The following is a 27,730-nucleotide window of genomic DNA, read 5'->3' on the forward strand; positions in this document are numbered from 1 at the left end:
GTGCCGCGGCCGCCAGGTCAGCCCCTCGTGGTGCATCGGCAGTGTGAGAACAGGCTACTGCTTCAGCACACATCATGGTGAGCTGCTCGTCCGTGCCCTCCGTGCGGGTCTGTGTGCGGTGTGCTCCAAGTTGACGGTTATGCCTGCCTGTCTGTGTTGCAGTAAGCCAACGGCAGACACTGATGTGGGGCCCGAATGAATAGTAGTGACGGCTGACCCCTGTCACGCTGACGGATTTCCCTGAACGCAGTTGTCCTTAGAATGCTGTGGGCAAGGGTGGTAGAATCCCATTTTGTGGGTGAGGAGACTGGCTGGGAGCTCCTTCCTGCCTGTCCCTGTCGCTGCTTCCTCATGTCAGAGACTGCGTGTGTGAGTGTGTGCACCTGTGTGTGCCGGGGTGTGAGAGTGTGTGTGTTACTGTGCACACGTATGTGGTATGTGAGTGTTCATGGAGTGCCGTCGTCTGTGTGCATTTTATGTGCGCACTGTGTGTGCACGCCTGGGTGCGTATGTATGTGTGAGTGTGCATGTGTGTTTTCTCTGGAAAGCCGGCTGTTTGATGTAGTTGGCTACTTTTCCCAGGAGATCTGCATGGAACATTAGGCCCAGAAGATGAGGACCAGCCCTCGCTGTCGTAATAGTTATTAAGTAGCAATAAAGTGGGATCTGTATTTACAGACCCAGAGTGTACTCAGACTGGAAGGTATTAAATATCATCCATCATCAAATGGAAAACAGTCAAATGCAGGGAGAGTGTTTCAGAGTCAATAATCTTTCGGTTAACTTTGCCCATAAAGATCCAAACTGCCCCTGATAAACCTCCGAGGAGGAGGGAGGGAGTTCTTGCAGACCGTGGCGCTTCTGGCACGGCCCCGGAGTCAGGCCCACAGTATGCCACATCTCTGGGCTTGCGGTATTGCCCCGGGGGGACTGGATATCCACCGTGGCCTCATGCTGTGGCTCTGGGCCAGGACAGAGGCATCTCTCAGTCCCTTCCCAGAAGTCTGGTTGCTTGCGTTTGCCATGGGTCGTTCCCGGCTTACACTGCATCTGGAGACCACGGAGAAGTGGCACTCACATTGCCCAGGAGGGTGGTCTCGGTAAGGAGAAGTTTGGGGGGGCCCTTGGATCTGTGGTGGATCACAGACCCTCCCACTGGGGGCCCCCTCCTTCACCGAGGCTGTGTGTCTCCTCTGCACCTGCAGGAAGGTCATGTTCGCATGAGAGACCATGTGGTGTGCCCGGTGCATGGCTTCGTCCCCCGGGAATCCAAGGGGAGACAGTCCAGTATGGACTTTGTGAGGGAGTGACCGTGGGCTCCGCAAGGCTCTCTCTCCTCTTTTGCCTGGGGCTCAGGACTGGCTTCCGGACCAAGGGTCAGTGGTGCCCGCTCCTTGCCTGACCCGGTGCTGTAAGTAGATGTGAGCGGAAGCCAGAGGCGAGTGTGAGGCCACTGTGTGAGCAGGGATCTGTGTCATGTCTGTTGTGTGTAAGTTCTTGTCAGGGACGTCAGGCCTGGGAGACGTTTGCATAGCTTATGGATGTGCTTTCCACGTAAAGGGCCTGGTTTCTGCAAGAATGTGGGAGAATTTAGACAGTTTCTGAGTTTGCCCCTTCTAAAGTTTTGATTTTTCTAGACCAGAAGTTTCAAGTGTGCGTTACTGTGTTTAAAGCTTCTTTCCTTGTCCCTCAAGCCTCTGGCCGAGAAGCGGGGCGGTTTCCTCACAGAGCAGCTGCTGTGATGGCCTGGAGAAGAGGACAGGACCTCCTGCTGCTCTGGCGTTTGCAGAGTCCCATCCGGGGTGGGAGAGGCTGGCCAGCCCTCTGCTGCGCACCGGAAGACAAGCTTTCCTGCCCGGGCGGTCTTCAGCTGGTGACCGCCTGTGAGAAGCTGTGTCATCGCAGAGTGCTGTCCTTGAAAGGCAGTGCCCCCCACTCTGAAGGCATGGGCAGGTGGGCAAGGGGGGATCTCAGCACAGCCCTGTTTGCCGGCAGACCGCCCACCTCCAAGTGCCCTGGGGTGTTCAGGGCCGCAGAGTCTCTGGCTGGAGCCCTCGAAGAGCCAGGTGGGAGCTGCCTGCTGCAGGGATGCAGGTCCAGCCCTGAGCCTGCCCCCTGCCAGCTGGCCCTGCAGCTCCTTTCTGCCACGCAGGACCCACGCATCCCGTGTGGTCTCGGGGGGCTCATGCATGTGGTCTGGGGGGACTGCACACTGCAGGCAGTGCTCTTCTGGGGGGGTGTTTTGTCCTCCCTTGGGTCCCCCAGGAGAGTAATGTGGACTGTCTTCCTGTTGTGTGTCCTGTGCTCCCCAGAGCTGAGTGCTCAGCCTGCAGAGTGTGTGTGGGTGTCTGTCTGGCCGAGGACGGCAGCCTTGGGGCGACACATGGTCTCCCACTTGGCTCTCCCCTCCCCTTCCTTTGAGGAATTTGGGTTGCTCTTTCCCTTGCTCTGGGGCCTATAGCTCCCACTCGGGGATGTCCTCTTCTCTGGGGCTCCCTTGGGGCTCTGCACTAAGCTTTTACAGAGGACTTTATCCCCAGCTTTATGAAAGCCTCTAAATAAATTAGATCCATTGGTTAGGCTTTGCCAGTGATTTTTATTAACCTCCGGTTAAAGAAATATTGCTAGTTACAGAAGCGTGATTTATTCCCGTGTAAGCCGGCCTCGTTTAGCCACCTGTAAGCCCCCGGGAGGAAGGGCTCCGTATCAATGCGAAGTGCTGGGCGGTAATGAGAGGCATATGTAAGGAGAGGGCTTGGTGGCTGGAGGGAACCTGTGTTTCAAAGGGACTTTAACCTTTTGCATGAAATAACTGGGGAGAGTAGCCATCTCACTGCAGTGCGGGTGAGAGCCGAGCCCTGGTCATGCCTCCCGCAGACTCCAGACCCACATCCAGGGACTGAGTTCCAGGCGTGGAGAGCACTGCAAACTGGGGGCGCTGAGGTCAGGGGGTGGGCGACCTTCCCTGTCATCCCTGGTTCCTGGTGGCCCCACCCTGGAGGCGGTGATGCTACCAGGCAGGCTCGGAGGCCCTGCTCCGAGGCCCTGCTCAGGTTCTGTGCAGCTTGGGGCGTGGGACCTCCCACCTGAGTTTCTGCTTCCTGTGTGGGATGGAGGGGTGTGGGGTATGGCCCCTTCCCTTAACTTACCTTCTCTGCATCGGGGACATGGAGGTGACCTGTGTGCCTTTGATATGGGAGAGGTACTTGTCAGCCTCTTTCCCTGCTGTGCTTGTCACTCAAGCAGGTGGCTTCTGTGCACACACCGCCTTCTCGTCCTGGTGGAACCTGGTGACACTGAGCAGGACAAGTGGGCACCACGCAGGCTGTGGGGCACCAAGGATGTCGTGGCTGGAGCACAGACGCCCATATCAGCCCCGATCTCCAGGCTGCCGCCTCGGCTGCCTCTGTTACCAGACCGCATTTGTAAATCCTTGTGGGTAAAATCCAGACTGCATCCAGTCTCTTTGGGGAACTGGTGCTGGTGTTTTTAGGGAACCATTCCAAGCCCATGGCTTCTTGGTGGCACCCTGTGGCCAGACCTGCAGCCCTGTCATGGTGGCATGACCCCCCAGAGTGAGTGTGGATGTTCGGATTGGGCTCAGTGGATGTGCTGTGTGGAATCCGGCCATGGTCCCGCTGGGCCCGCCACCATCTGCCTCCGTGGGAGGAGCTGATGGTCAGGACTTCTCTGATGGCAGGTCAGCCCTGAGTCAGGGTTCAGCAGCTGCCGCCTCAGAGCTGTGCAGGCCGCTGGCCCTGACTGCCCTCAGTGTTTGCTGCAATTCAAATACTCTCAGGCCTGCCCTGACATGTGCTTTCTGCTCAGCCCGTGGCATCTGGCCACCTTGGATCCCTTGTCTTCCTCTGTACCTTCGCATGTCGGAGCCCCTGCTGCCGGACTGTGGCCAGCGGTGACCCGGGCTCCCACGTAATCACAGAGCCACATACTGTGAGCCCAGCTGGACCTGGTGACTTCACAGCCTCAAAGCCACTGCCACCTCCCTGTTGCCTGCAGGAGGCGTGTGGACCTGTCCGGTGCGGGGTTCTCCGGAGCCCGTTGGCTGTCTGCTCCCACTGCCGTGGACTCAGCACTGTCTCTGTGTGAGCGTGCTGCATGTTGGCGAGGCCAATGGGACCTCCCTGCACAGTGTGCTGGGAGAGACCTCAGGGCCCAGAACCCTGCGTCTGGGCAGGTGGGCTCGGCGGAGCAGCCCAAATTCCAGGGGACAGCTGTGGCCCAGCCTTTTGTGGGCCACATACCAAGTGTCCCTTCTGCAGGCAGGTCCTTGCAGACACCTCCAGTGCTGGCCTGGTAGGACCCCCCCTGGGCCAGGGAGGGCCTCCTGTCAGAGCAGATTGCTGCATGGCTTTTCAGAGGATTAAAGTTAATTAAAGAGCTCTTCCTTGCTTTCATTTCCTTGTATCTGCCAGCTATTTACATGCTAATGCAAGCCCTGCCGCCAGGAATGAGCAAGGTGTCAGCTCCAGGCACCTCATCATGCAGGAAAACAGTGGGAAATGAGATGAGCGCTCGTTTATAGATTTATATTGTGTCCCTATGGGTAGTGAGAGGTGTGCGGATTCAAACACATTTGAAAGTCAGTGGCACAGTCTTTTTTTTTAATATTTCCTGAAGTGTCTACAAGGCTGACTTGAATTTTCTCCATTAAGGCCGCATCTTACGCTGCATAATTGAATGCATTATGCATGGTAATCTCTTTGCATAAGCAATTTTATAAAGAAAGAGGACGCAGAAAGTGGAGTCCAAACTTTGCAAGTGCAGCTCTGTCCTTGCAGGCAGCCCAGCTTCCAGGGTGAGGGGCTTTCTGCCCAGAGGGCCAGCTGGTGGCCGTGTTCTCTGGCTCTTAGTACAGCTCTCCAGATGGAGAAACCGTGTGGGGTGCGTGGGGGGACCTGTGAAATGCGTGTGGGTAGTTGAGGGAACGCAGCTGCCATCGCAGGCCGTGCTTGGGCTGCAGTGTCCAGAGGTCTCGGGGGTGTACATGTGGAGGGGGTGTGTATGTGTCATTTTCTTTCTCCTTAACCACACCTTTTACAAGGGGATCGTCCTCCCTGACTTTTGTCCGTGTGCCTCGCTGGAACAGAGCGAGTGAGTTTCTCCTCCAGCTTTCCCCTCCCCCTTGGGGGCCTTGGTGGTCAGTGGCATCTTCGCAGCATGGAGGTTAGTACCATTTGATGGAGTCCTATCTTCTTCAGGCAGAGAGGGTTTCGTGGTCCTTCACTAAATTAGATGCCTTCAAAGCCCTTCCCCGTCTGGTTGAATTCACACATTGGGAATGTCACCGGGAGCCTGAGCAATGCTGGACACTGTCTAGTTACCAGAGCGAGCGTCTGAGGGCAGCATCAGCTGCAGTGCCCAGCAACGAGCTTGCTGAATGTTTGTAGAGAGTGGCTAGCACTTCGCTGTCTAGGAGGATGGAGAAGTCGTGTCTTCTCCTTCTGCTAAGCACAACTAACAACCCTGGACATTATGTGTAAAACAAACATAAAAGACACGGGAAGGTGGTGGCTGGAGACCTCGGGACCTAGGAAACACCATGCGGTGTTTTCTTTTTTGTCTTATCCCATGGTTGGAGCTGGAGGAGTCACCTGGAAGCACCAGGGGCCCTGAGCACCCGTGGAGCAGGACAAGTTGGACCATAGCTGGAAGTACGGTAACCCGAACGATCCCGTGGTGGCTGAGCTCAGTAGTGGAAGGTGGGAGCCGTGGGAGGCGTCCCTGAACCTGGAGACCGAGCAGTGGGAACCCACCAGCGTGCCCCTGCACGGAGCAGTGCATCTGGAGAAACACGGCAGCGGCATCTGAACGGAAGCCCATGCTCACACGGGTGTCCTCCGCACCCCCAGGACAGGAGAGGCAGGGCTGATGGGCCTCCCAGTGACGACAGGGAGCTGCGGGTGGCTCGCTGGTCTCTTCAGTACGACAGGCTTTTTATTTCCTCCTGAGTCAGTTTTTGTAGTTTGTGTCTGTGGGAATTTGTCCATTTCACTAGGTTGTTGGAGGCTTGGTGTCTAGTTGTTGATAGAATTCTTTTATAGTTCTTTTTATTTCCAGAAGGTCAGCGATACTGCCTCTGTCATTTCTGCTTTCAGTTATCTGAAGCTTTTCTGTATTTTTTCCCAGGTTGGCCTAGCTAAAGGTTCATCGATTTCATTGATCTCTTTAAAGAGCCACCTTTTGGCTCTGCTGTTTCTCTCTTGTTTTCTGCACTCCTTTTTGCCTACTTCCTCTCTCATCTTTATTACTACCTTTCTTCAGCTTGCTTTGGGTCAGCTGATATCTGAGGAAGATGCAGAAGCAGTTTGGTGCAAGACGGATGGCCTTTCAGCTGGTCTGGCGGGAGCACTGAGGCACCCATAGGCAAAAAACCGAACCTCACACTTTATACAAAAAGTAACCACAAAATTAAATGTGGAACATAAAAGTACAAATCTTCTACGAAAAAAAAGAGAGAGAAAATCTTCAGGGTCTAGGCAAAGAGTTCTTAGACTGGGCCATGAAAAACACAAGTTATCAAAAGGAAAAGTGATAAACTGGACTTTGTAACGGCTGAATGTTCTGCGCTCTGAGAGACCCTAGTCCAGACTGCAGAGAGGCGCGCAGACAGCGCGTTTGCAAGCCACGTGTCTGACCAAGACTGTTAGCGGCCATGTCTGAAGAGCCCCGAACCCTCCACAGCAGAGAAAATCTAATTAGAAAACTGGCGCGCAGAGATGGTGGATGGGTGTAGGAGAAGGTGCTCAGCACCGTTAGCCGTCAGGGAGATGCGAGGAAAACCACAGTGAGGGATCGCTGCACATCTCCGAACGGTTAACATAAAAAGTGTTGATAACACCAAGTGCTGGCAAGGCTGCGGAGAAACTGGATCTCTTGCTGTCCTGGTGGGCACGTAAACAGGCACAGCACTCTGGGTTATAATGTCCCCGTTGTTGAAAGCTCAGCCGCAGTCACCAGATGGCCCAGCACTTGCACTCTGGGCATTTATCCTAAAGAAATAAAACTGTCGTATGAGACTGCTCCTGGCAGCTTTAGTGGACCAGCCCCGAGTGGAGAGAACGCCAGTGTCCTCCGGCAGGAGGCGGTTACATATGGAGGGACAGCCATTGGGCTGGAGTTGGTCGGACCCAGGTGACCTTCTCTCTCCAGCTACTCTGAGCTACTGTGATTCCTTCTCTCCTCCTCTGTCCCTGGGCATTTCCACCCTTGGGAGCTGGCATGGGTTGTGACCTTTCCCCTCCAGGGCTCTGACCGCTTGTGGAGTGGCCCCAGTAAGCATCGTGAGGGCTCCAGGCAGATGTATGTAGAGGTGCCTAGGAACCCCGAACCCCTTTAAAACCTAGAATGCCTCTTTTGTTTTTTGTCCTTAATTATAATACTGCACATTTTGGAGCTTTCAAATGCTCCAAAAAAAGTATAAAAAGTATAAAGAAGACCTTTTAGAAGACCTTAATTCCTGTACCCAGAGGTGGCACTGAAATCATGTTTTTAAGTTTCCTTCATTTCTTCCTTCCTCCCTCCTTCTCCTTTATCTAGCCATCCATTTATTCGCCTATCCATCCTTCCGCCCGTGTATCTGTTTATCCAGCCAGCCAGCCACCCACCTGTCAATCCATCTGTCTGTCAATCCATCTATCCATCCATCCACCCACCCTTCTATCCATCTGTCTACCCATCTGTCCATGCATCCATCCATCTGTCCACTCATCCATCTGTCCATCCGTCCGTCCATCCATCCATCACAGGCTGGTGACTGTAGGGCCAGGTGCTGTGGGATCAGCTGTGTTCCTGCAGGTGTTCCAGGTATCAAGAGAATGGGCATGAACAGGACAGACAAGACCTCTTTGTGTCCCGTGTTTGTCACTTAATATTTATCGTGACAAATGCTTGGTCATTACGCAGTTTTTGAAAAACTATTGGAAATTTAGATTGTTTTGAATTTTTCATCAGTTTTGGTGGTGGGAACAGCATCCTTGGATGTAACTTGTGGCCCCAATCTGATTCCTTTCTTTCTTTCTTTCTTTTTTTTTTTTTAACGATTTTATTTATTTTTTCGACAGAGAGAGATCACAAGTAGGCAGAGAGGCAGGCAGAGAGAGAGGAGGAAAACAGGCTCCCCGCTGAACAGAGAGCCTGATGCAGGGCTCCATCCCAGGACCCTGGGATCATGACCCAAGCTGAAGGCAGAGGCCCTAGCCCACTGAGCCACCCAGGCGCCTCTCTGACTCATTTCTTAAGATGTGTGTCAGAGCCTGGAATTCCTGGTTATAGGGGAGGAGCACTACTGGGAGCCTGGGTCAGTGTTGCTGGCTCAGTGCACGTCCCCTCCAGCAGGCGTGTCCGTCGGCACTATCATCAGCGGCTCATGTCATGTTGTTTTGCGTGAGAAATGGATCTTACTGGATTTCTGTGGCCCTTGCCCAAGACTGCATTCAGTCCTCTCCCGTCTTAGACGACACTGTTTTCCAGAGGAAGGAGGAGACTTCCGGGGATTCAGTAGCTTGCCAGAAAGCATTGCCAGGAAGTGGGAGAGCCAGATTTGCAGCCCAAGTCTAGTCCCTCTGCAAAGGGAGGGCAGCTGAGAAGCAGGGAAGGCCAAGCAAATGAAGGGTTTTTGCAGTCAGATTTGTATGGTAGTGCCCTGTGGCTGCTCCATCGTGCTCTGAAGAGCCAGCTGGCCACTTGAAATGTCTGTGCCATGTCGAACGCTCATTGCTGTTTGAACCGTGGGACCTTTGCTGCTGGAGGAGTCGGTGCCCGCTGGCGCGGGACATAGGTGAGGGGGGCCTTTAGTCAGATCCCGTCATGGTCCTGCAAGCCCCTGGGAGGTGAGCTGCCCCTGTGCTGGGCTGTGACTCGGCCATGCAGGCCTCCTGCCTGCCAGTCTTCAGGAAGAGGAGAGCCGGGGGTTGAGGGGGCCTGCGGGGGTGCTCCGGCCTGGGATGCAGCGACTTCTCTGCCCTGTGGCGATGGAGCCGGGAGGCTGCCGCCAGTGTGAGCAGCTGCCTTGGCGTCTCTGAGTCCCTGCTGAGTCCCTGGGCTGGTATCCCCAGTCCCGAGGAGCGCCGCTGCTTTCCTTGCTGAGGGAAGGGGGAGTCTTTTTTTCTCCTCCTGGCTGGGCTCCTCTGTTCTGTGACCCGTTTGTTCTCCAAGCCTCAGCTGAGTTGGGGTGAGAGCAGCTTTTGTCCCTGAGTCCTCCGGCACTGCCACCCTGTTCGCTGTCCGGTGGACCTGGAGGGGCAGTCGCACACAGACACCTCGGCACAGCCGTCCCCCTGGGAACCAGCCCCGCATTGGGCCCGCTGGGCGGTGGAAGGGCAGGCCTGGAGCTAGGAGCAGTGTCGGCCTTGTAAGCAGCTGGACTAGGGACACTCAGTGTGGAGGTGCAGCCTCTCCTTTGGCTCTGCTCGAGGCCAGTGGCAAGAAGCCATCGTGTGTGATTTAGAAAGTCAGGGGCCAGAGTGCCCTGTAGGGCCTGACTGGTCCCTCCATCTTGAGTGCCAGTACGGTCCTGGGGGACCCTGGGAGGGGCCCGTGACTGCAGCATGGGGATAGAGGGGCACGGGCAGAGGGGCCATGGGGAGAGGTTCCCTCCTTCCCCCAGAGGCTGGGAGGGTCCTGGAGACTTGAAGGCCGAGGGAGTGGCTCACCAGCCCTCCTAACCTGTGAACCTCTCAGAGCTGCTGCAGGGGCATCGAGGCAGGTCACCCCCCTCCCCAGCTGCTGGCCCCCGCGTTCTTGACCCTGAAGGTCACTCACTGGGAGACTAGGCACCGACAGAGCCCTTCCGCCAAGTACTGAGAGTCATTCAGCAGTTATATTTTTAACATCTTTTCCTTGCTGAGTATTGTCTTGGGTGTCGAAAATTCAGCCGTGAAAGACAAAGAATGAATGTCTCACCTACCCCGTGGAGCTCGCCATGTGGTCAGGGAGGCACAGAGAGTCCTGACCTAAATAGGAAGTTGTGATGATGGCCGGATGGTGGGCCATAGAGTGTGTGGACGGACCCCCCACCCAAGCAGGCCCCTGCACTGGGACACCCACTATAGTGGGTCCCCCGTCCTGGGCCGTCCCCTCTCCCCACCCCGTCCCGAGCGGCCCCAGTCCAGTGGTTCAGTGGGAATAACCAGGCTTGTATTTTGCTGTTTAATGGGCAAAGACACTCCAAGAAGGAGGGGGGTAAGAATAAATTGATATTATGGGTTTTACATAAATGACTCTACTTGGTCTTAAACATAAGCCGATGAAAGGAGATTCCTCATGTTTCCTGGCTGACAGAACCGAGACCCCCGGCAGAGTCACTCACTCACACCTGCCCTGGTGCCACGTGGGGCCTGGGGTCCAGGATCTGCCATAGATGTGGCAGTGTGAAGAGCTGAAAGCAGGCCTTTTTGTTGGTTGCTCCGTTCCGGGGACCCGCTGATCGGCGGCTGGCGGTGTTTGTGGAATGAGTGAAGGTGGTGGATCTGGGTGTGAGCTTTCTGGTGTCCTGGGCCCTGTGGGGCTGTCAGCATGCGTGTGCCGAGACCCTGATGGCATGAGGCCACGCGGCCAAACTGAGAGAGCAGTGCATGGGGTGGGGGTGTCCCGCGGACGCAGGGATGGAAGTGGCGCTGCAGGGTAGAAGGTGGGGCTTGGAGAGTTGCCTGAGCCGATGCCCCTTCACTGTCCTTCTGGAGAGATGCCTGACGTACCCTGCCGTCTGGGCTGGTCCTGCTCCTGGTGTGCCGCCACGGGCTCCTGCCTAGGCGTCCTGACCCCGACCTCCCCCACGTTTTCTCCTTCTTCGCCCTTCTTGCTTTTTCGGCATTTCCTTCCAACTCCCTCCTGGGCTGAGGTCTGGGAGAGCAGGGCTTCCTGTAGAGCTGCTCTAAGCTCAGGGGGACATCCATGCCACTGGATACAAGCTAACTTATTTACTTACTTTCTTTCTGAGATTTTATTTGTGTATTTGAGAGAGAGAGAGAGACAGAGGAGGAGACAGGAGGAAAGGGGGAAGCAGAGCTCTTCACTGAGCAGAGAGCCCGATGCGGGACCGGATAGACACTTAACCGACTGAGCCACCCAGGCGCCCCAGACGTGAACTTTCAATTGAGGATGCAGAGCAGCGCGGCCTCCCTTGGCCTTGTTGGGGATGCTTCCTAGTGATGGGTCATTGAGCTCGGAGCCCCTGTCTGGATTTCTGTCTGGTTAACAGAGCAGTGCTCTGAAGGAGGGTCTGGCAGGGGGAACCCCTCCCTGAGCTCTGAGGTTAGCTCCTTGGGGAGGGCCAAGTAGAGGGACAAAGCCTGTCTAGTGTCTGATCTTCTCGTTTGAGGAAGGACTTTTAAAATTAGAACTAATTGGGTCATGTCCTGTGTCCTGGAGGCACGGGGTTTGGTGCTTTAGTGAGTGGTGAAGACCTTGGGGTCACTGTCGCCCGTGACCTTCCTATGCTCTGTGATCCCAGGGATGTGGGCTAGGAGCTGTCATGGAGCCTGGGTTTATAAAATGTGTCTCTATCCTGGTGTCCATGCCACCTTCAGCACGACAGCTGAGCCTCAGGCCCCTGCTTCCTGCAGACCTGGGCTCAGATCTCAGCACCGTCATGAGCACCTGAGGACCCTGGTCACGTTGAGCAAGTTCAGGAACTCGGTAAGCCTGTTTCCTCACCTGAGAGGGTGAGCCCCTGCCTCCCCTGGCTGTTCCGAAGATGGCGCGACCGACTGTCATGTTCACTGGCATGGTGGCCGAGTGGATATTTACTGAATGACTGTTAGCTTTGGGGCGCTGTACTACGCGCTGGGCACCCCGCAGTGAAGGAGAGGCCGAGTGAGCCGTGGCATGTAGTCACCACTTCGCTGGCATCTCGCACGCAGGGAGTCCACCTGAGCTCTGGCGCCCATGCAACTCCTCAGGGAGTTGGTCTCTGGTCAGCTTTTGCTTTACAGCCGGGGGTGGGGGAGGGGGAGTGGGGCAGGGCTCGAGAGGGAGGGGCCACTCTGACTCCAGCGAGCTGGCCGGGACCCCAGTCATCAGGCCGTCCCTCTGCCACCCAGTTCCAGTGAACAGTGCTTGACCCAGAGCTAGGCCACGGCAGCTCGCGCTCTGCCAATGTGGCCCCCCCACGCACGGCACGGACACAAGGCTGCCTGCTTGGATCATCCGCACGCGTGTACCGCGCTGCTGTCAGGAGTGACGGCCACAGACGCGTGCTACACCCACACAAATGAAATGCAATTTGTATTAGGGAGTGTGAAATCTCAGTAAAATTGCTTTGGGAAATCTCAGTTGATTCCTGCTTCTTCCATAAGAGGTATTGTAGGGCTTTTCACCGGGAGGTTGAGACTGTGGGAACACAACGCTGCTGGCAGTGAGGACACAAGCAGCAGGTTCCCCCTTCCCCTGCCCGGCCACAGTTGCTGGCCGAGGACGGGCTGGGGAGGGCCGTGATCTGTGCTGGGGCCGGCTCCTGGCCTCCTGCTGCCGTTGGGGGGATGCCCGAGGATGCTGGTGGACCTGCCCAGTGTCAGGCCTGCCCTGCGCCCGCCAGCCTGTAGGAAGGAGTGCTCGGCCTTGCTCTCCAGTCGGTAAGGTGAGCCGCTCAAGAGACTGCAAGGAGTCACGGCAGCAAAGAAGGTGGTAGGACCCAGAGGCGGGAATGAGGTGTCGTCAGGTGTTTGCGGTCATGTGTGGTGACCGTGGGCACAGGAGGTCCTGAGGCCCCCAGAGAGCTGCTGGGAGTGGGGCCTCGGGCCTGACTGCTCCTTTGTGTTGAGATGGGGACAGTGATCTGTGGGACCGTGGGCCAGCTCTTCCAGCGGACCTACCAGGGCAACATGGGTGTGTTTGGAAGCATCTCACCAAGCCCAGACGAAGTTTCTGCCGCTTCCTAGAGCGTTTCGCTGCCTGTTGTGGAAGCTTGGCAGTGCCCAGCGCTTGCACAAGCCAGCCAGGAGCCCTGTGCCTACCAGGATGTCGCTGGCCTCACAGGGGATGCGCGTTTGCTGCCTGGGCCCCCCTAGCATCTCTGGGAGAGTGTGGGGAAAAGCGCTGTCTCCGAGACCCCAGACTGATTTCTCCGGAACACAGCCCGGGTCTCCTGGCCGGGCTTCCCGCCTCCCCCCCACCACTGGCATTGGTTCTGGGGGGCTTTGCTCCCGATTTGTGGACATTTGACTCTGTCAGGCTTCACTGGTCCTTACCCTGTCATTCCGTTGTCATCCAAGCTCTGGGCCAGCCTTCTGAAGTTTTCACCCTCAGCAATCCTTGCCCAGAACCCCCCAGACGCCCCCTTTCCAGACGGTGCAGTATGATTTTCGGAACACCCTGGGGCAGCCCCGCCATGCCACCACCTGATCAAGGATCAGCTGCCTCAGGGAGTTGGTCTCTGGTCTCGCTGTTGCTTTCTAATGAGCTGTTTTTAGTGTGACTGGACGGCGGTCACAGCCACAGCCACGCTTCTAAAACTACAGAATCTTGTTTGTTTACTATTTATTTGTTTCAGCTTTGCACTGGCCTGCAGAACACGTACATCAAGAGCTGTCCTAAGAGGACAAGCCTGTGAGTCACAGCAAAGCCCTTGTGCTCAGCTCCCAGCTGGACAGCTAGTGCCATCACTGGCACCCCGGACACCCCCCTTTCCCATGCCACCGTGCAAGGCGATGCCTTTCTGCTTCAAGCACTGCGCACCCCCTTCCCCATTTTTAAGTTTTATGTAAATGGAATCCTACAACATGTAATCTTTTGTATTTGCTTCTCTTGCTCAAAATCAGGTTTCTGTGGGCAGTTACTTCCTTTCTGTTCTCTGAGTGGGCCACATTATGCTTTTTCATGCATGCACTCGTGTATAATGTTGAGTTTCTTCATTTCTGGGCGAGAGTGAACAGTGTTGGTGTGAACGTTCTCCACTTGTCTTTTGGTGCACTTAGATCTGAATTGGTGTCTGAGCGCCCAGGAGTGAGCTGCTCTGCCACGGGCATGTGACGTGGGACACGGGAGGGGTCCGCTTCTGTGCGTGTGACGGGGTGCGTGCCTGCTGGCAGTGAGCGAGCACTCCTGTTGCCCCAGAGCCTGCTCTCACTGGAGCGTGTCATTCAGTTAGGCAGCTGCGTGTCAGTGTGGGTGGTGGGTCTGCCTGTGTCTCCAGTTTGCGTTGATTTCCCAGGGTGTGGACGGGGATGGACACCACTTCCTGAGCCTCCCGGCGGGTGGAGGCCCCTCTAGTGAGGCCCCCGGCACACCCACTATCTAGTTTTCTCTCATCGGCTGTTCTCTTTACGATCAGTAAGAATTCCTCATGTTTTCTGCACGCTGGCCTTTAGTCAGGTGTTTGCACGCAGGTGCCTTCTGCCTGTAGCTGGTTTTCACTCTCTCTGACTTAAAAGATCCAAACTGTAATGCAGTCTAATTTATCGTGTGAAAATTCCTTGTTGGTTATCATTTCCCATGTCCTCTCTAGAGAACCCTCACCTGCCCCATGGTCACTGATGTATGTGTCAGTATTATCTTCTTTTCCGCTTGGCCTTTCCACCCTGAGGGCTCAGAGCACAAAGCTTGACTGTGTCATGGCGAGCTCCCTCCATCCTCCCCTGCAACTATGTCCCGTCAACTCGACTTATGAAGCGCTTCCTTTCTCACCAGCCCACTGGGCTGCTTATGTGGTAAAACCAGGGTCCCCCTCTGCACCGGTCTGTTTCTCTCTCTTTTTCCCCAGACCACACTACTTCCATCCCTGGGACTCGGCTCAGCCCTGTTACCTGATAGAGCCAGTCCTCCCTCCCTGGTTGTCTTGGCTGGTGGTGACCCTTTATGTTTTCACGTGGGGTTTAGAAGTCAGTAAGCCTGCTGAGATCTCTGTTGGGGGTGTAGCACCATCTTGGTAAGGGTGCATCTGATCCATGAACATGGTATGTATGCTTCTGTGCTTTTAGATCATCTCTTTTTCCTCTCAGTGTTTTATAGGGCTTTCTAGTAGACATCTCATAGATTTGTTTTTTGTGTGTTTTTGGGTTTGTGTGTTATTATAAATGGCATCTTCTCTAAAGTTTATTTTTCTAACAATTTTTTGCTGGCACATAAAAATATAATTAAACTTTGTTATTGAGTTTGATCCAGCAACATTCTAAACTTTTTTTAAATAAGTTATTTGTGGATTCCATTGGATTTTCTGTGTTCACAGTGTGTCACCTACTCATAATAGTTTTTACTTCCTTGTACCTTTATGGCCATTCTCCCCTTCTGCTGCTGCTCAGGATCTCCTGCACTGTTTCAAACAAGTCCTTTGGTAACGGGTGTGTCAGAAGGAAAGTGTTCACACTTTCCCTGTTGCGAACTGCGGCGAAATTCCCTTCCAGTTCTCATTTGCTAAGAGTGTTTTTTATTGTCTTCACCATGAATAGATGTTGAATTTTTATCAAATGCTTTTTCTGCTGTGATGATTATATGATTTTTCCTTACTCCATTAATGTGGAAAATCAAATTAATTGATCTTCAAATGTTAAACCGAGCTGGCATTTCAGTAATAAGCAAACCTATGTATGGTTTTCCTTCCCGAGTAATGCCCAGTTTGATTTTCTAGTAAGTCGGATAGGGATTTTTTTTTTAATTTCATTTATTTTATTATTATTATTTTTTTAATTTGTTTATTTACAGCATAACAGTGTTCATTGTTTTGGCATCACACCCAGTGCTCCATGCAGTACGTGCCCTCCCTATTACCCACCACCTTGTTCCTCAACCTCCCACCCCCCCGCCCCTTCAAAACCCTCTGGTTGTTTTTCAGAGTCCATAGTCTCTCATGGTTCATCTCCCCTTCCAGTTTCCCTCAACTCCCTCTCCTCTCCATCTCCCCATGTCCTCCATGTTCTTTGTTATGCTCCACAAATAAGTGAGACCATATGATACTTGACTCTCTCTGCTTGACTTATTTCGCTCAGCATAATCTCTTCCAGTCCCGTCCATGTTGCTACAAAAGTTGGGTATTCATCCTTTCTGATGGAGGCATAATACTCCATTGTGTATATGGACCACATCTTCCTTATCCCGGATAGGGATTTTGCCTCTGTGTTTATGAGATTTTGACAACTAATTCTCATTTCTTCCAAAGTCCTTATCAGGTTTTGAGGTCATAGATTTTCTGGCTTGATAAAATGAGTCAGGGATTCTTTTTTTCTCTTCTCTGTGATGATGTTTGTGAGATCAGGGTATTTCTTCTTTAACGGTGGGGTAGATTTTACCAGTGAAGAGCTCTGTGCCTGTGGGGTTTTCTTGTTGGGAAGATTTTAAATTGGGGCTTTGATTTCTTTTAATAAGTTCAAAGTCGTTTGGATTTTCTTTATGGGTGATCATTCATCTTGATGATCTGCGGCTGTGTTCTTTCTCAGCCTGGCTGGTTGTGTATGTGCTCGCTTTCTCGAGCTGTCTCACGAAAAGTTTGTCGGTCTTACCACTCACTTGAATGAACGGGCTTCTGGCATTCTTGATTCTGTGCCACATGTATTCTGCCTCATTAACTTCTATTCGCATACTTTTCCCTTTCCCTTTTTAATTTGCTGTCCTAACTTCTGAGCGACTTGATGATTGTTTTTTTCCCTCCTGTGCCTTTCAGGCTGTAAACATAGATGCATGCTATAGTTAAGATACGTTATATTTTTCTTTTCATTCATTTCAAAATACCAGTTTAGTGTGATTTTTTGTTTTCACTACCAGGTTATTTAGAAATAAATTGAATTTCCAACATTTTGTGATCACCAAATTATTTATTTATAGCTTAGTTTCATTGTGTTAAAGACCACACTCTGGGATGTGTTATATGACCCCCTAGGGAGCCGATGTTTGTAAATGGCCCATGTACCCATCAGAATCATGTGCGGTCTGCATTGTTGAATGTGGTGTCTTTTAAGTCTCTGCATATCTGTTGTTAATCATACTGTTAAGATTTTCCATGTCCTCAGTGATATTTCTCCCTTTTTTTCAATCCTGAGAGACCACCGTTGGAATTTCCCAGCTTCACTGTAAGTTTGCCTATTTCTCCCTTTAATTTTGTCAATTATGGCAGCATATCTTTATTAGGCCCATATAGACTGAAAATAATTATCTTCCTGGTCCATTTAGCCTTTTATTACCATGAAGTAGGCTTTATAATTTCTTTTGATCTTTGAATCTCCTTTGTGTGATATTAGTACAGATGTTAACAGCTTCCTTTTAGTATAGCCTTTGTGCCTTTTGCTTTCTCAAGTTTTGTTATGATCGCTTCTTCATTATTTTGTTATGATATCACTCCTGCATAGGTTAAATATAGATTTTGTAGTTTTATACAGTCTGAAAATCTTTGTTTTTTTTTTTAGTTGAAATATTTAATTTAGTTGCAATTAGTGAGAGATTTGCTTTTTTTTTTTTTTTTAAATATTTTTTTATTTATTTTAGAGAGAGAGTGCACTTGGGCAAGTGAGTGGGGGCAGAGGGAGGGCCAGAGGGAGAGAGAATCCCAAGCAAACAGCCCACTGGGCGCTGAGCCCCACATAGGGCTCGATGTTCCAACCCTGAAAGCACAACCTGAGTCAAAATCAAGAGTTGGAGGCTCACCTGACAGAGCCACCCAAGGCGCTGGATAAATGTGCTTTTAGACTAACCACCTCACTACCTGCCTTTTGCTCGTGTTCTTTTTTGTTTGTTTTTAATACTTGGTTGTAGACTAATCATTTCCCCCTCATCATCTTGTCGTTATGCTTTAATGCAGTTTTTTAGTGCCTGTTATGGTGATTACAACAGACTGTCAAAGTCTCATAAAAAATAAGTACTTCTCTCTCTTCTAGATGATTCAAAGGCACACACACACACACTGCTGTAGCTGAAAACATACCATCGTTATATTTTTTAAAAACGTGAATTCCAGGTTAGTTACCATACTGTGTTATGTGTAGTGTCAGGTGTACAATAGAGCGAGTCATCGCTTCCATACGACACCCAGTGCTCATCTCCACAAACGCACTCTTAGTCCCCACCACCTGTTTCCTCCCCACCTAGTGACCATCAGTGTGTTCTCCACAGTTGAGAGTCTGCTTTTTTGTCTGTCTCTTTTCTTTCTTTTGCTCATTTATTTCTTAAATTCCATGTACAAGTGAAATCACGTATTTGTCTTTCTCTGACTTATTTTGCTTAGCCCCTTATACTCTCTAGGACCATCCATGTCATTGCAAATGGCACGATTTCATTCTTTTCCTGGCTGAATAATATTCCACAGTGTGGAACGAATATATATATCACAGCTTCTTTTTCCATTTATTGATCAGTGGACACTTGGGCTGCTCCCATAGTTTGGCTATTATACATAATGTTGTGGTAAACACAGGGGTACATGTATTTTTTTCTTAGTGTTTTCATATTTTGGGGGTAAATATCTTGTAGTGCAATTTTTAGATCATAAGATAGTTCTATTTTTAACTTTCTGAGGAACCTCCATGCTGTTTCCAGAGTGGCTGCACCAGCTTGCATCCCCAGCAACAGCGCATGGGGGATCCTTTCTCTCCGCACCCTCACTGACACCCGTCGTTGCTTCTGTTGTTGATTTTCGCCGCTGTGACAGGTGTGAAGTGGTACCTCCTGGTGGTTTTGACTCTCATTTCCCTGATGATGAGTGATGTCGAGCATCTTCCCATGTGGCTGCTGGCCCTCTGCTTGTCCTCTTTGGAGAATGTCTGTTCACATCTGCTGCCCCTTTTTCAACTGGATTATTTGTTTTTTGGGTGTTGAGTTTTGTAACTTCTTTGTATTTTGGATACTAACCCTTTATCAGAGTTGTGATTTGAAAATATCTTCCCCCATTCAGTAGGTTGGCTTTTAGTTTTGTTGATTGTTTTCTTCGCTGTGCAGAAGCTTTTTATTTTGATGAAGTCTCAGTAGTTTATTTTTACTTTATCTCCCCTGCCTCAGGAGACTTATCTAGTAAGATGTTGCCACAGCCATGCCTGTGTTCTCTTCTAGGATTTTAATGGTTTCCAGTTTCACATTTAGGTCTCTCATCCATGTTGAGGGTGTTGTGTATGCTGTAAGAAAGTGGGCCAGTTTCATTGTTTTGCATGTAGCAGTCCAGTTAGTTACTGTTGCCTTGTATGTTCATATAGATGGAGAATTCTCACCCTCTTTATTTTTTTTTTTCATTACCACCTGCATCCCTGGGCATCCACCTGGGATCATTTTCTTGGGATCATTTTCTTCTGCTCGCAGAATGCCCTTCGGTGTGGGTCTGATGCTGAGCAATTAATTCAGTTTTTCCCAGTGTGAAAGTGTATTCCTTACAGTTTGACTTCTGAAGAATATTTTTGCTGGGTATGTAATTCTTGGTCGGCTGCCTTGCAGCTGTGCCCATTGAGCCTGGACTTGTGTGTCTTTTGACTCGGACCGAGTGAGCACAGGAGCAAGCCGCCTCCTTCCTGGGCCAGTCCCTCGCCTGCTGTCTCCTCTCCAGCTCTTTGTGGGTTTCTTTGTTTTATGTTTTGTTTTAAGAAGGGATATAAATATTCTACTATATCTAGAATTATATTTTCATTAATAAACTTTGCTTTGGGGACAGTTTGGGTTTACAGAAAAATGGAGGCGATGTGTAGTACAGAGCCCCTCTCTTCTTTCCCACATCCCACCATTTGACCTAACATGTTCCGTGGCCGTGGCTGTCACGATGAGTGCACTAGTTTGGGCACAGGACCGCTAACTAACATCTGTACTTTAAGTTCTGCTCTTGTGTGGATCTGTGGTACGAGTCGTGTGTGTACCATTATAGTATTATACACAAACATGTATGTATGACTGCTTCTGTTTTCTGCAAAACATTTTAGGGAATTGGTACAATTTCCTGCTTAAATATTTGGTGGAATTCCCAAGTAGAACCATCTGAGTCTGGTGCCTTGTTTTCAGGAAGGTTATTATTAATTCAACTTCTTTCAATAGATATAAGCCGACTCAGATTTTCTCTTTCTTTTCTTGCAAATTGTGGTAGTTTGTGCCTTTCGAGGAATTGGTCCATTTCATGTAAGTTACCCAGTTTCTGGGCATGGGTCTGTTCATAATATTATTTGTCTTCGTATCCCCGCGATTAGTAGTGATGAGCTTTTCTCACATCTGATATTAGTGTTTTCTGTCTTCTCCCTGTTGTTTATTTTTTTGTTTTTTAAAGATTTTGTTTATTTATTTGACAGACAGAGATCACAAGCAGGCAGAGAGGCAGGCAGAGAAAGAGGAGGAAGCAGGCTCCCCGCTGAGCAGAGAGCCCGATGTGGGGCTCAATCCCAGGACCCTGAGATCATGACCTGAGCCGAAGGCAGAGGCTTAAACCACTGAGCCACCCAGGTGCCCCATGTCTTCTCCCTGTTGTTTAATCTTGGTCAGCCAGCTAGACATTGGTTTTGTTGATTTCTCTCGATTGATTTCCTGTTTCCAATTTCATTGATTTCTTTTCTAATTTTTATTACTTCTTTTCTTTTGCTTTAGGCTTACATTGTTCTTCTTTCTTCAGTTTTCTAAGATGGGAGCTTAGGTGATTGATTTCACTTTTTTCCTAAACTAAAATATGCATTTGGTGCTGCCTGTTCCCTCTAGACCCTGCTGCATATTGTGTTAAGTTTCATTTCATTTAGTTAAAAATATTGTTCTGGGGGCACCTGGGTGGCTCAGTGGGTTAAAGCCTCTGACTTCGGATCAGGTCATGATCCCAGGGTCCTGGGATCGAGCCCCGCATCGGGCTCTCTGCTCAGCAGGGAGCCTGCTTTCACCTCTCTATCTGCCTGCCTCTCTGCCTCCTTGTGATCTCTGCCTGTCAAATAAATAAAATCTTAAAAAAAAAATACTGTTCTGTTTCTCTTAAGACTTCTGTGACCCATGTGTTTTTTAGAAGTGTTGTTTAATCTCTAAGTAGTTTGGGGTTTTCCAGCTATCTTCCTGTTATTGACTTCCATTTTAATTCTAGAGTGCTCTGAAAGCTTACTCAGTATGATTTCTGTTCTTTTAAGTGTGTCCATGTGTGTTTTATGGCCCAGAATGTGGTCTGTCTTGGGTGAATGTTCTGTGCGAGCCAGAGAAGAATGTGTGTCCTGCTGGTGGCGGGTGAAGTATTTTATCAATGTCAATTAGATCCCTTTGATTGATGGTGCTATTTGGTGCAACTATATCCTTACTGATTTTCTGCCTGCTGGATCTGTCAATTACTGATAGAGGGTGTGGAAGTCTCCAGCTACACTAGGAGATACGTCTGTTTCTCCTTGCTGCGTTATCAGTCTTGCCTCACAGATTTCAACCCTCTCTTGTGAGGTGCATGTGTGTTTAGGACTGGTATGTCTTTTGGGGAATACTGACCCCTTTATCATTATGGCATGCCCCTCTTATCTCTGATAGGTGTTTCTTTTTCCTGAGGTCTGCTTTGCCTGAGATTAATAAATCTACCCCATCCGCTTCATTGTCTTTTGATTGAGGTTAGCACAATGTATCCTTCTCCACCCCTTAACTTTTATGTCCGTCTGTGTTTGTAAAGTGGGTTTTTTTATAGACATATAATTGGATCCTGTTCTTTCTTTCTTTTTTTTACTCCGTGTTGTCCGTATCTTTCAGTTGGCGTGTCTCAGTCACTTGCAATGATACCGATCCAGTTGTTCGGCAGCCGTGATGTTTGTTGGCATTTTCTGTGTGGACACTTGTTCTTGGCTCTTTTTCATTCTTCCGTATTGATCTGCCTGGTTTGTTTTTCAGGAGCGTCTTATAGGACTCGATTTCTTTCTTTTTCTCTGTTACTCACGAATTACAGTTCTTAAGCGATGTGTCCTCCCAGTGGTCCTCGAGTGTGCGGCCGTATCCCAGTCGGAGCCCATTTTGAAGCAGCGCTGTCCCTCTTCCCAGGGCTGCAAGAGCCTGACCCCACCGCACCCCCAGGCCCTCCGTCTGTCCCTTCTCACCGCACTACCACTCACTTACCTCCCCTCTGAGGCATGGTGGCCCGTCCCTGTGAGGTTTTCTGTGCGATCGGTGCAGACTGAGGAAGGGACACACCGGTTTGGCTGTCACTAGCCCCTTCCCTGAAGCTCACGCTTTCTTTCTGTAGATCAAGTTTCTGACTGCTACTGACTGCTCCTCTCCGGAGAATGCTTCCGTGTGCTGTTTTCGTCTGAGGATGTCTGTATTTCCTCTTCACTTTCACCCGGCTATTTTCCTCTCAGCGCTTGGACGTTTTCACTCCATCTTGCTCTCACGTGCCATCTCTCTCTGTTGGGGTTTCTCTGTCTTTGGTTTCCTGAAGTTTGAACAGGAGGTGCCAGGGTGTAGATTCTGTGGTATTAATCTTGCTCGAGGTTCTCTGAGCTCGCTGGATCTGAGGTTTGGAAGATCTCCCCTGATGGTGAAGTCTTTGCTCGGCCACTGGTGTCTCAGTGCAGCTCCTACCCCTTCCGTAATTGCCCCTTATTCTGCGATGCTCTGCTTTTCTCTTTATTTCTCTCTCTCTTAATTTCAGTTTGGGAGGTGGCTATCGCCACATGCTGTGTCTTTGTTTCCTCTGCCTCTTCTATGCCGTTTTCATCCTTCCACTCTGTTCCTGTGTTGTTTTATCCTTTCTCTTATTTTTGTGTTGATGGGCTGGCTCGTTAGTTTTCAGGGTTGCTAATGCAGACACTAAAGTTATAGACTTCCTGCTGAATTTTTTCTTGCATAGTTTTTCTCTCTCATATTTTTCTCCATGTCTCCTCTTTTAGAGGTTCCCGCGCGTATTTAACGTAGCAGGTGCTTAATGATATCTTTATCCCTGTTGGAACAATTTAAGGCCCCAGGCCTCCCTTAAAGGCTTTTATTATATTTTATATTGGTTCTTTGTTTCCTGAATTTCTGTTTCTGATTTGTACATAGCTGGATGGTATCTCCACATCACAAAGTTGAGAAGTTATGAACAGGTGCACAGTGAGCAGCACACCTCTACCAGCCTTGCCCTGCTCATCCATGTGCAGGCGGCCAGGGGTCTGGCTGAGCTTCCGGAAAGTGTGTGCCATGCGCGTGCCACTCCTTCCCTACCTCCTCCTCGGCCTTAGCGTCTCAGCTGTTTTAAGTGTCTAGTGTCGCCGCTGCGCGTTCCTCGTTGGCGGGCCAGGAGCTGCGTTGATGTGCCCTGTCCCGCCTGGAGAGTCTGGGCACCTGGTGACCTCACGCAGTGACGGTTGCCTGCGTCATGGGGTCCATCCTGCATGGCCTCCTCTGGGGAAGCCGTTGCAGGAGGACTGCCCTCCACCCCGGCTGCTTGTTGCCGCGGCATCTTCCCGCCCTCCCCGTGACATGCTGTTGGGGCCTCGGCCGGGGTCTTGTGCTCTGGATGAGTTGCAGGCTGCTGCAGCTAAGGCTTGGGCTCCTGGTCACTTCTGGAAGTTTCTCGACCTGGGTGGTTGCCCTCCTGTCTTTCCTGTCCTTTCTCCTGAATGTTGATAGAAACCCTGCCATCCCCTGTTCTGCCTGGGCCCTCGGCAGCTGGCTCCCGTCTGTCAGGCTTGTCCATTTGAGTTCTCGTCTATAGCCCCCCGAGTGTCTCTTTAGCCACAGCCCCCTTAAGTGTTACCTACTTAAGTGTTTGAATTGTTCATTTACCTTGTTGAGCTTCATTTAGTCTGCTTTTTGTCTTTGTTCTAAACTTGCTTATTGTTTCTTGCTGATACCGTAAATCCCTTTATTGTTTGACACACGCCCTGTGAACCTTTTCTTCCGCTTCTGGTTGTTCTATTACCTGATGCTGTGGGTTTCATGCTCCTCGTTCTTGTGTTTGCAGGTCTGTTTTCAGTTGTGCTCTGCTCTGTGATCTAGTTTTATTTTTATTTCGTTTTACTATGACCTTATGATCCTTAGAACTTTGTCTTTGGAACTGGTTTGACGCTTGGAGTGAGGTTCTGCTTTTCTAGCCAGGATCTCTGCTCCCTCCCGTCACATGCCCCCACGCACCTGCGGCCTTGGGCTGCAGTGTGGTCCTCCGCCCACAGGCAGTTCTGGTGTGTGTATGAGCGTGGGCCACTATCTGTTTTGTTCTAAAGATTGCCCACTGGGGAGACCAACCTTTTTGGTTCTGGTTCTCTGATCTTCCCTCCTGTTCAGGCACCACATTTTTTTGCTTCTCCCCTGCATGGGGGACTGATTCCATTCCACCCCGGGGAGCTCCTGCCCTGGACTCCAGGGCTGCCCACTCCCTCTGGACTCAGGAGGAGAGCGGGGGGAGGTTAGGGTCCATTTACATGGGGGGGGCGCATGTGTGAGGGACCACATTCCTTAGGACCACGGGCCAGGGTATTTTGGTACAGGGGAGCCCATGGAGTAGGGTGGGCCTGTTCTTCAGGAACCTGGGAGTCGCAGCTCATCCAGACACTGGTCAGGGCTCTCTTGCCAGCTGTGGGAGTAGCATGTCACCTCTGGGCTCTGTCCCTGCCATGGCTTAGCAGCACCAGAGGAGGCAGAGCCTCTGCTCCTGTGAGCCAGACATGGTCGTGCCTGCAGCTGCTGGCTGGTTTGCTCACACACCCAGCACACGCTGGGGCTCCGGGGGAGGTGGATGTGCAGCCTTCTCAGGGCCTGGCGGCAGCGATCTCTCAGTTTGTACTCGGGGCGCGTCTCCACGGCTTCCGCGGCCCTGACCGGATGTCTGTTTGTTCAGGGATTAATCACCGGCATTTGCTCAAGTGGAAACGAAGCAAACTTCACCACAAGTGGAATTACTCATTAAAAAGTCATTATCAAATCAAACCGGCACATTTCTTGGTCTTTTACTAGTAATGACAAAACAGTCTCTTGAGCAGGTACAACAGACAACGAATCTGCTAGTTCATGCGCTCCTCCTTCCATCCTCGGCTTCCCTGGGCACGTGATGGAAGAGCCTTATGCGGAAGGGCAGTGTTGGGGGGTGGAGGGGGTCAGCGGAGGAGACTACTGCAGCTTGTTCTTGAAGGGAAGCCCCCCACACCGCCCCCCGCCTTCTGGGCCAGCGGCGCTCTGGTAGCTCCAAGTGTAAAAGTCAATACCAAGATGGAGCGTTCCAGTGACATGAGGATGCTCCATAAACCTTCCTTTGGAAACAGATTTCCCACAGATGTGCAACCAGTGCCAGGTGGATCTGTAACTTTAATTTCTCACTTATTGAATTTCTTGTCATTGGCTAATTGTGGAGTCCACGCTGGAGTGATGAGCGGGCCTGAGGCTTGTGAGCTCTGCCCCTCCTCCAGTCCTACCTGCGAAGGAGGGCCTCTCCCACCAGGAGGACGCTAAGTCAGGGGCTGTTTCAGGTCCATGAATGTGCCTTTGAGCCTGTGCTGGTACCAGCTGTCCGGGTAGCGTGTCCGGATGGGAGGGCTGGGGCCCCGAGGGACCGAGGCAGTGCCAGCGCTGGCACGGGACATGCCTGTGAACCGTGGAGGTCTGTTTGCCGACATGGATGACATCACTGGGCCTCACTTATGGGGCAGTGCGTGGATACAGCGTCTGTGATGGCATCGATCCTCCCACCCGTCCTTTGAGACCGGCAGCACACCCCACTAGTCTGGAAACTGAGGATAGGGGTGAGTGCTCCGGCCTCGGGTGCCCAGCTGGCCCAGTAGAGCTGGGACAAACTAGCCCCAGGCAGAGGCCATGGAGCTCTATGTCCCGCATTCTCTCTGGGCGCCTGCTTGTAGAACTGACTCTCAGGCCCCACCAGACCTGTGGAGACTGAGCTGACCTCCCCCAAGCCCCCCAGGATGTTCACATGCACGAGGGTATGAGAAGCATGTTCAGAGCACCTGGGCTTCTGCACGATGACTTGATTTTCTCCACGTGGCCTTCCCAGGTGACAGCACGGAGGCAAATGGGGTGCCCGTCCCCAGCTCAGGCCGAGGAAGAATCCAGGCCCCTAGGGAGTGAGAAAGGGCAGTGAGCAGCTCACAGGGGAGAGAGCAGCTCTTCTCCTGGCATGAGTGCCCTTTGTGCAGGCCCTCCAGAGCCTCTCGGTTGCTGCACCCGAGGACCTTAGGTCCCTGCTGCCTTTCCTGGTTGGCCTCCAGAAGCTAGTCTCCCTCCGTCAACACATGGGGAAGGCATCTCGCAGTTGTGGGCGGGAGAAGCCATGCACCTCTCCCAGGGCCCCGACTCCGGTGCATGCTCAGCCTCAGCAGGTGTTCTTGCAGGGCCCCACTGGGCACGCTGCTCTGTGGCTTGGTCCTCCCACTGTGTGGTTGGTATCGGGTACCGCCTCCTGCGAAACCTGGGTGTGCCTGCTGGGGCGGGGTAGAGGGCTTCTGCACAGCTGGGGGCGTCAGCAGGCTCAGGGAGGGGTCTCTGGCCTCCGAGGTCTCCACTCACCTGCAGCTCAAGGCCAGGCCATTGCGGGGAGTGCCTGGAACATGGCTGGACGCTGGTCGCACCCAGGTTGCTGGTTTGGAGCAGCTCGGGGCCCTATGGTGGCCTGGCTGGGCTCTGTCAGGCCATTGCGAATGACCCCCTGCCCTCTGTGCCCACAGGAACGGGACGGCATGCGTGCCATCCTGGGTTCCTACGACAGCGAGCTGACTGCGGCCGAGTACTCGCCCCAGCTGACGCGTCGCATGCGTGAGGCCGAGGACATGGTGCAGAAAGTGCACGCGCACAACTCGGAGATGGAGGTGAGTGTGCGGTGGGTGCAGGGCCAGCCAGCCGACTGGCTTCTGCATGCCGGCCCCGCTTGTGACCTGGTGGCCCGGGAGAGGGTGGCCCACCAGGGGACCGCTGCTGGTATAGCCTTTTTCTTGTTTCTTTTTCTTTTTTTTTTAAAGATTTTATTTATTTATTTGACAGAGAGAGATCACAAGTAGGCAGAGAGGCAGGCACAGAGAGTGAGAGGGAAGCAGGCTCCCTGCCGAGCAGAGAGCCTGATGCGGGACTCGATCCCAGGACCCTGAGATCATGACCTGAGCCGAAGGCAGCGGCTTAAACCACTGAGCCACCCAGGCACCCCTGGTATAGCCTTCAGTTCTGATGGGAAAGGTTCGCTCCAGCCGTGCTGAGGGAGTCATCATAAATATAAGTGCATTAATAGCCATTTTATTACAACACATTTGGCTCCACATGAAACATTAATGAAGAGAGATCTGCAGGGAAGGCTCCCTGACACCTTCAGTCGTCCCTGGCATTTTTTTCATTGAGAGATTCCTCCTGTCTGTGCGCCCCGTGCGCCCCAATCAGTTAGTTACGAGGCTGACAGATCTGGTACGTCCGGTGCCGTCTGTTTGAGTTTTGTGTATGTCGGGTGAGGAGGGGCTGTCGCTGACCGGCGTGGTCACCCCGTCTTAGCTCGCTGGGCCTGCACATCTGGCCCCCGGCCCCGAGGCTTCCAACATGGGCTCGCCCCTCCCCCCAACGGCTTTTAGCAGAGGCTTCGGCAGACAGATGGGCACCCGCTTTGTCTCAGCTCCCTGCCACAGGCCCCACTCGCCTCCTAGTCTTCCCCTCCTGGAGTCCTGCCTGCTTGCTCAGGACTGGCCCAGTCTCAGCAGAGAAGGTCCCTAACTCCCTCCTTCCCCTTACTGTGGTCAGCAGTGTAGTAGGGCATCACCCAGCCTTCCCATCCACCCACCTCTGGAGTCCTGGGCGAATCCAGACAGGTGGAGGATGCCCAGGCTCGGCCAGCATCACCACCACCACCGTCTGTTCCTCTCTGTCCTGGTCACAGTCGTCTTTGCTCCTGGATGTGGGCACACCTGGGCCCCACCAGAAGCAG

The 27,730-nt window shown here is 51.9% G+C and overlaps 1 protein-coding gene across 2 annotated transcripts in view; it reads left to right on the forward strand.

Moving 5' to 3' along the window:
• Window positions 1-27,730, forward strand: part of MAD1L1 (mitotic arrest deficient 1 like 1) — a 309,358-nt gene that overhangs the window by 136,588 nt on the left and 145,040 nt on the right. Inside the window, exons 1-2 of one of the 2 annotated variants that reach the window (XM_045993577.1) lie at window positions 8,599-8,797; window positions 26,496-26,636. In XM_045993577.1, the coding sequence (XP_045849533.1) occupies window positions 26,508-26,636 (129 nt within the window). In that variant the 5' untranslated portion in view covers window positions 8,599-8,797; window positions 26,496-26,507. Of the gene's footprint in view, window positions 1-8,598; window positions 8,798-26,495; window positions 26,637-27,730 lie in introns of those variants that run through there. The other variant, XM_045993575.1, reaches the window with a different exon arrangement.

This window comes from Meles meles, chromosome 21 (assembly GCF_922984935.1).
Source record: "Meles meles chromosome 21, mMelMel3.1 paternal haplotype, whole genome shotgun sequence".
NCBI classification, from domain to species: domain Eukaryota; kingdom Metazoa; phylum Chordata; class Mammalia; order Carnivora; family Mustelidae; genus Meles; species Meles meles.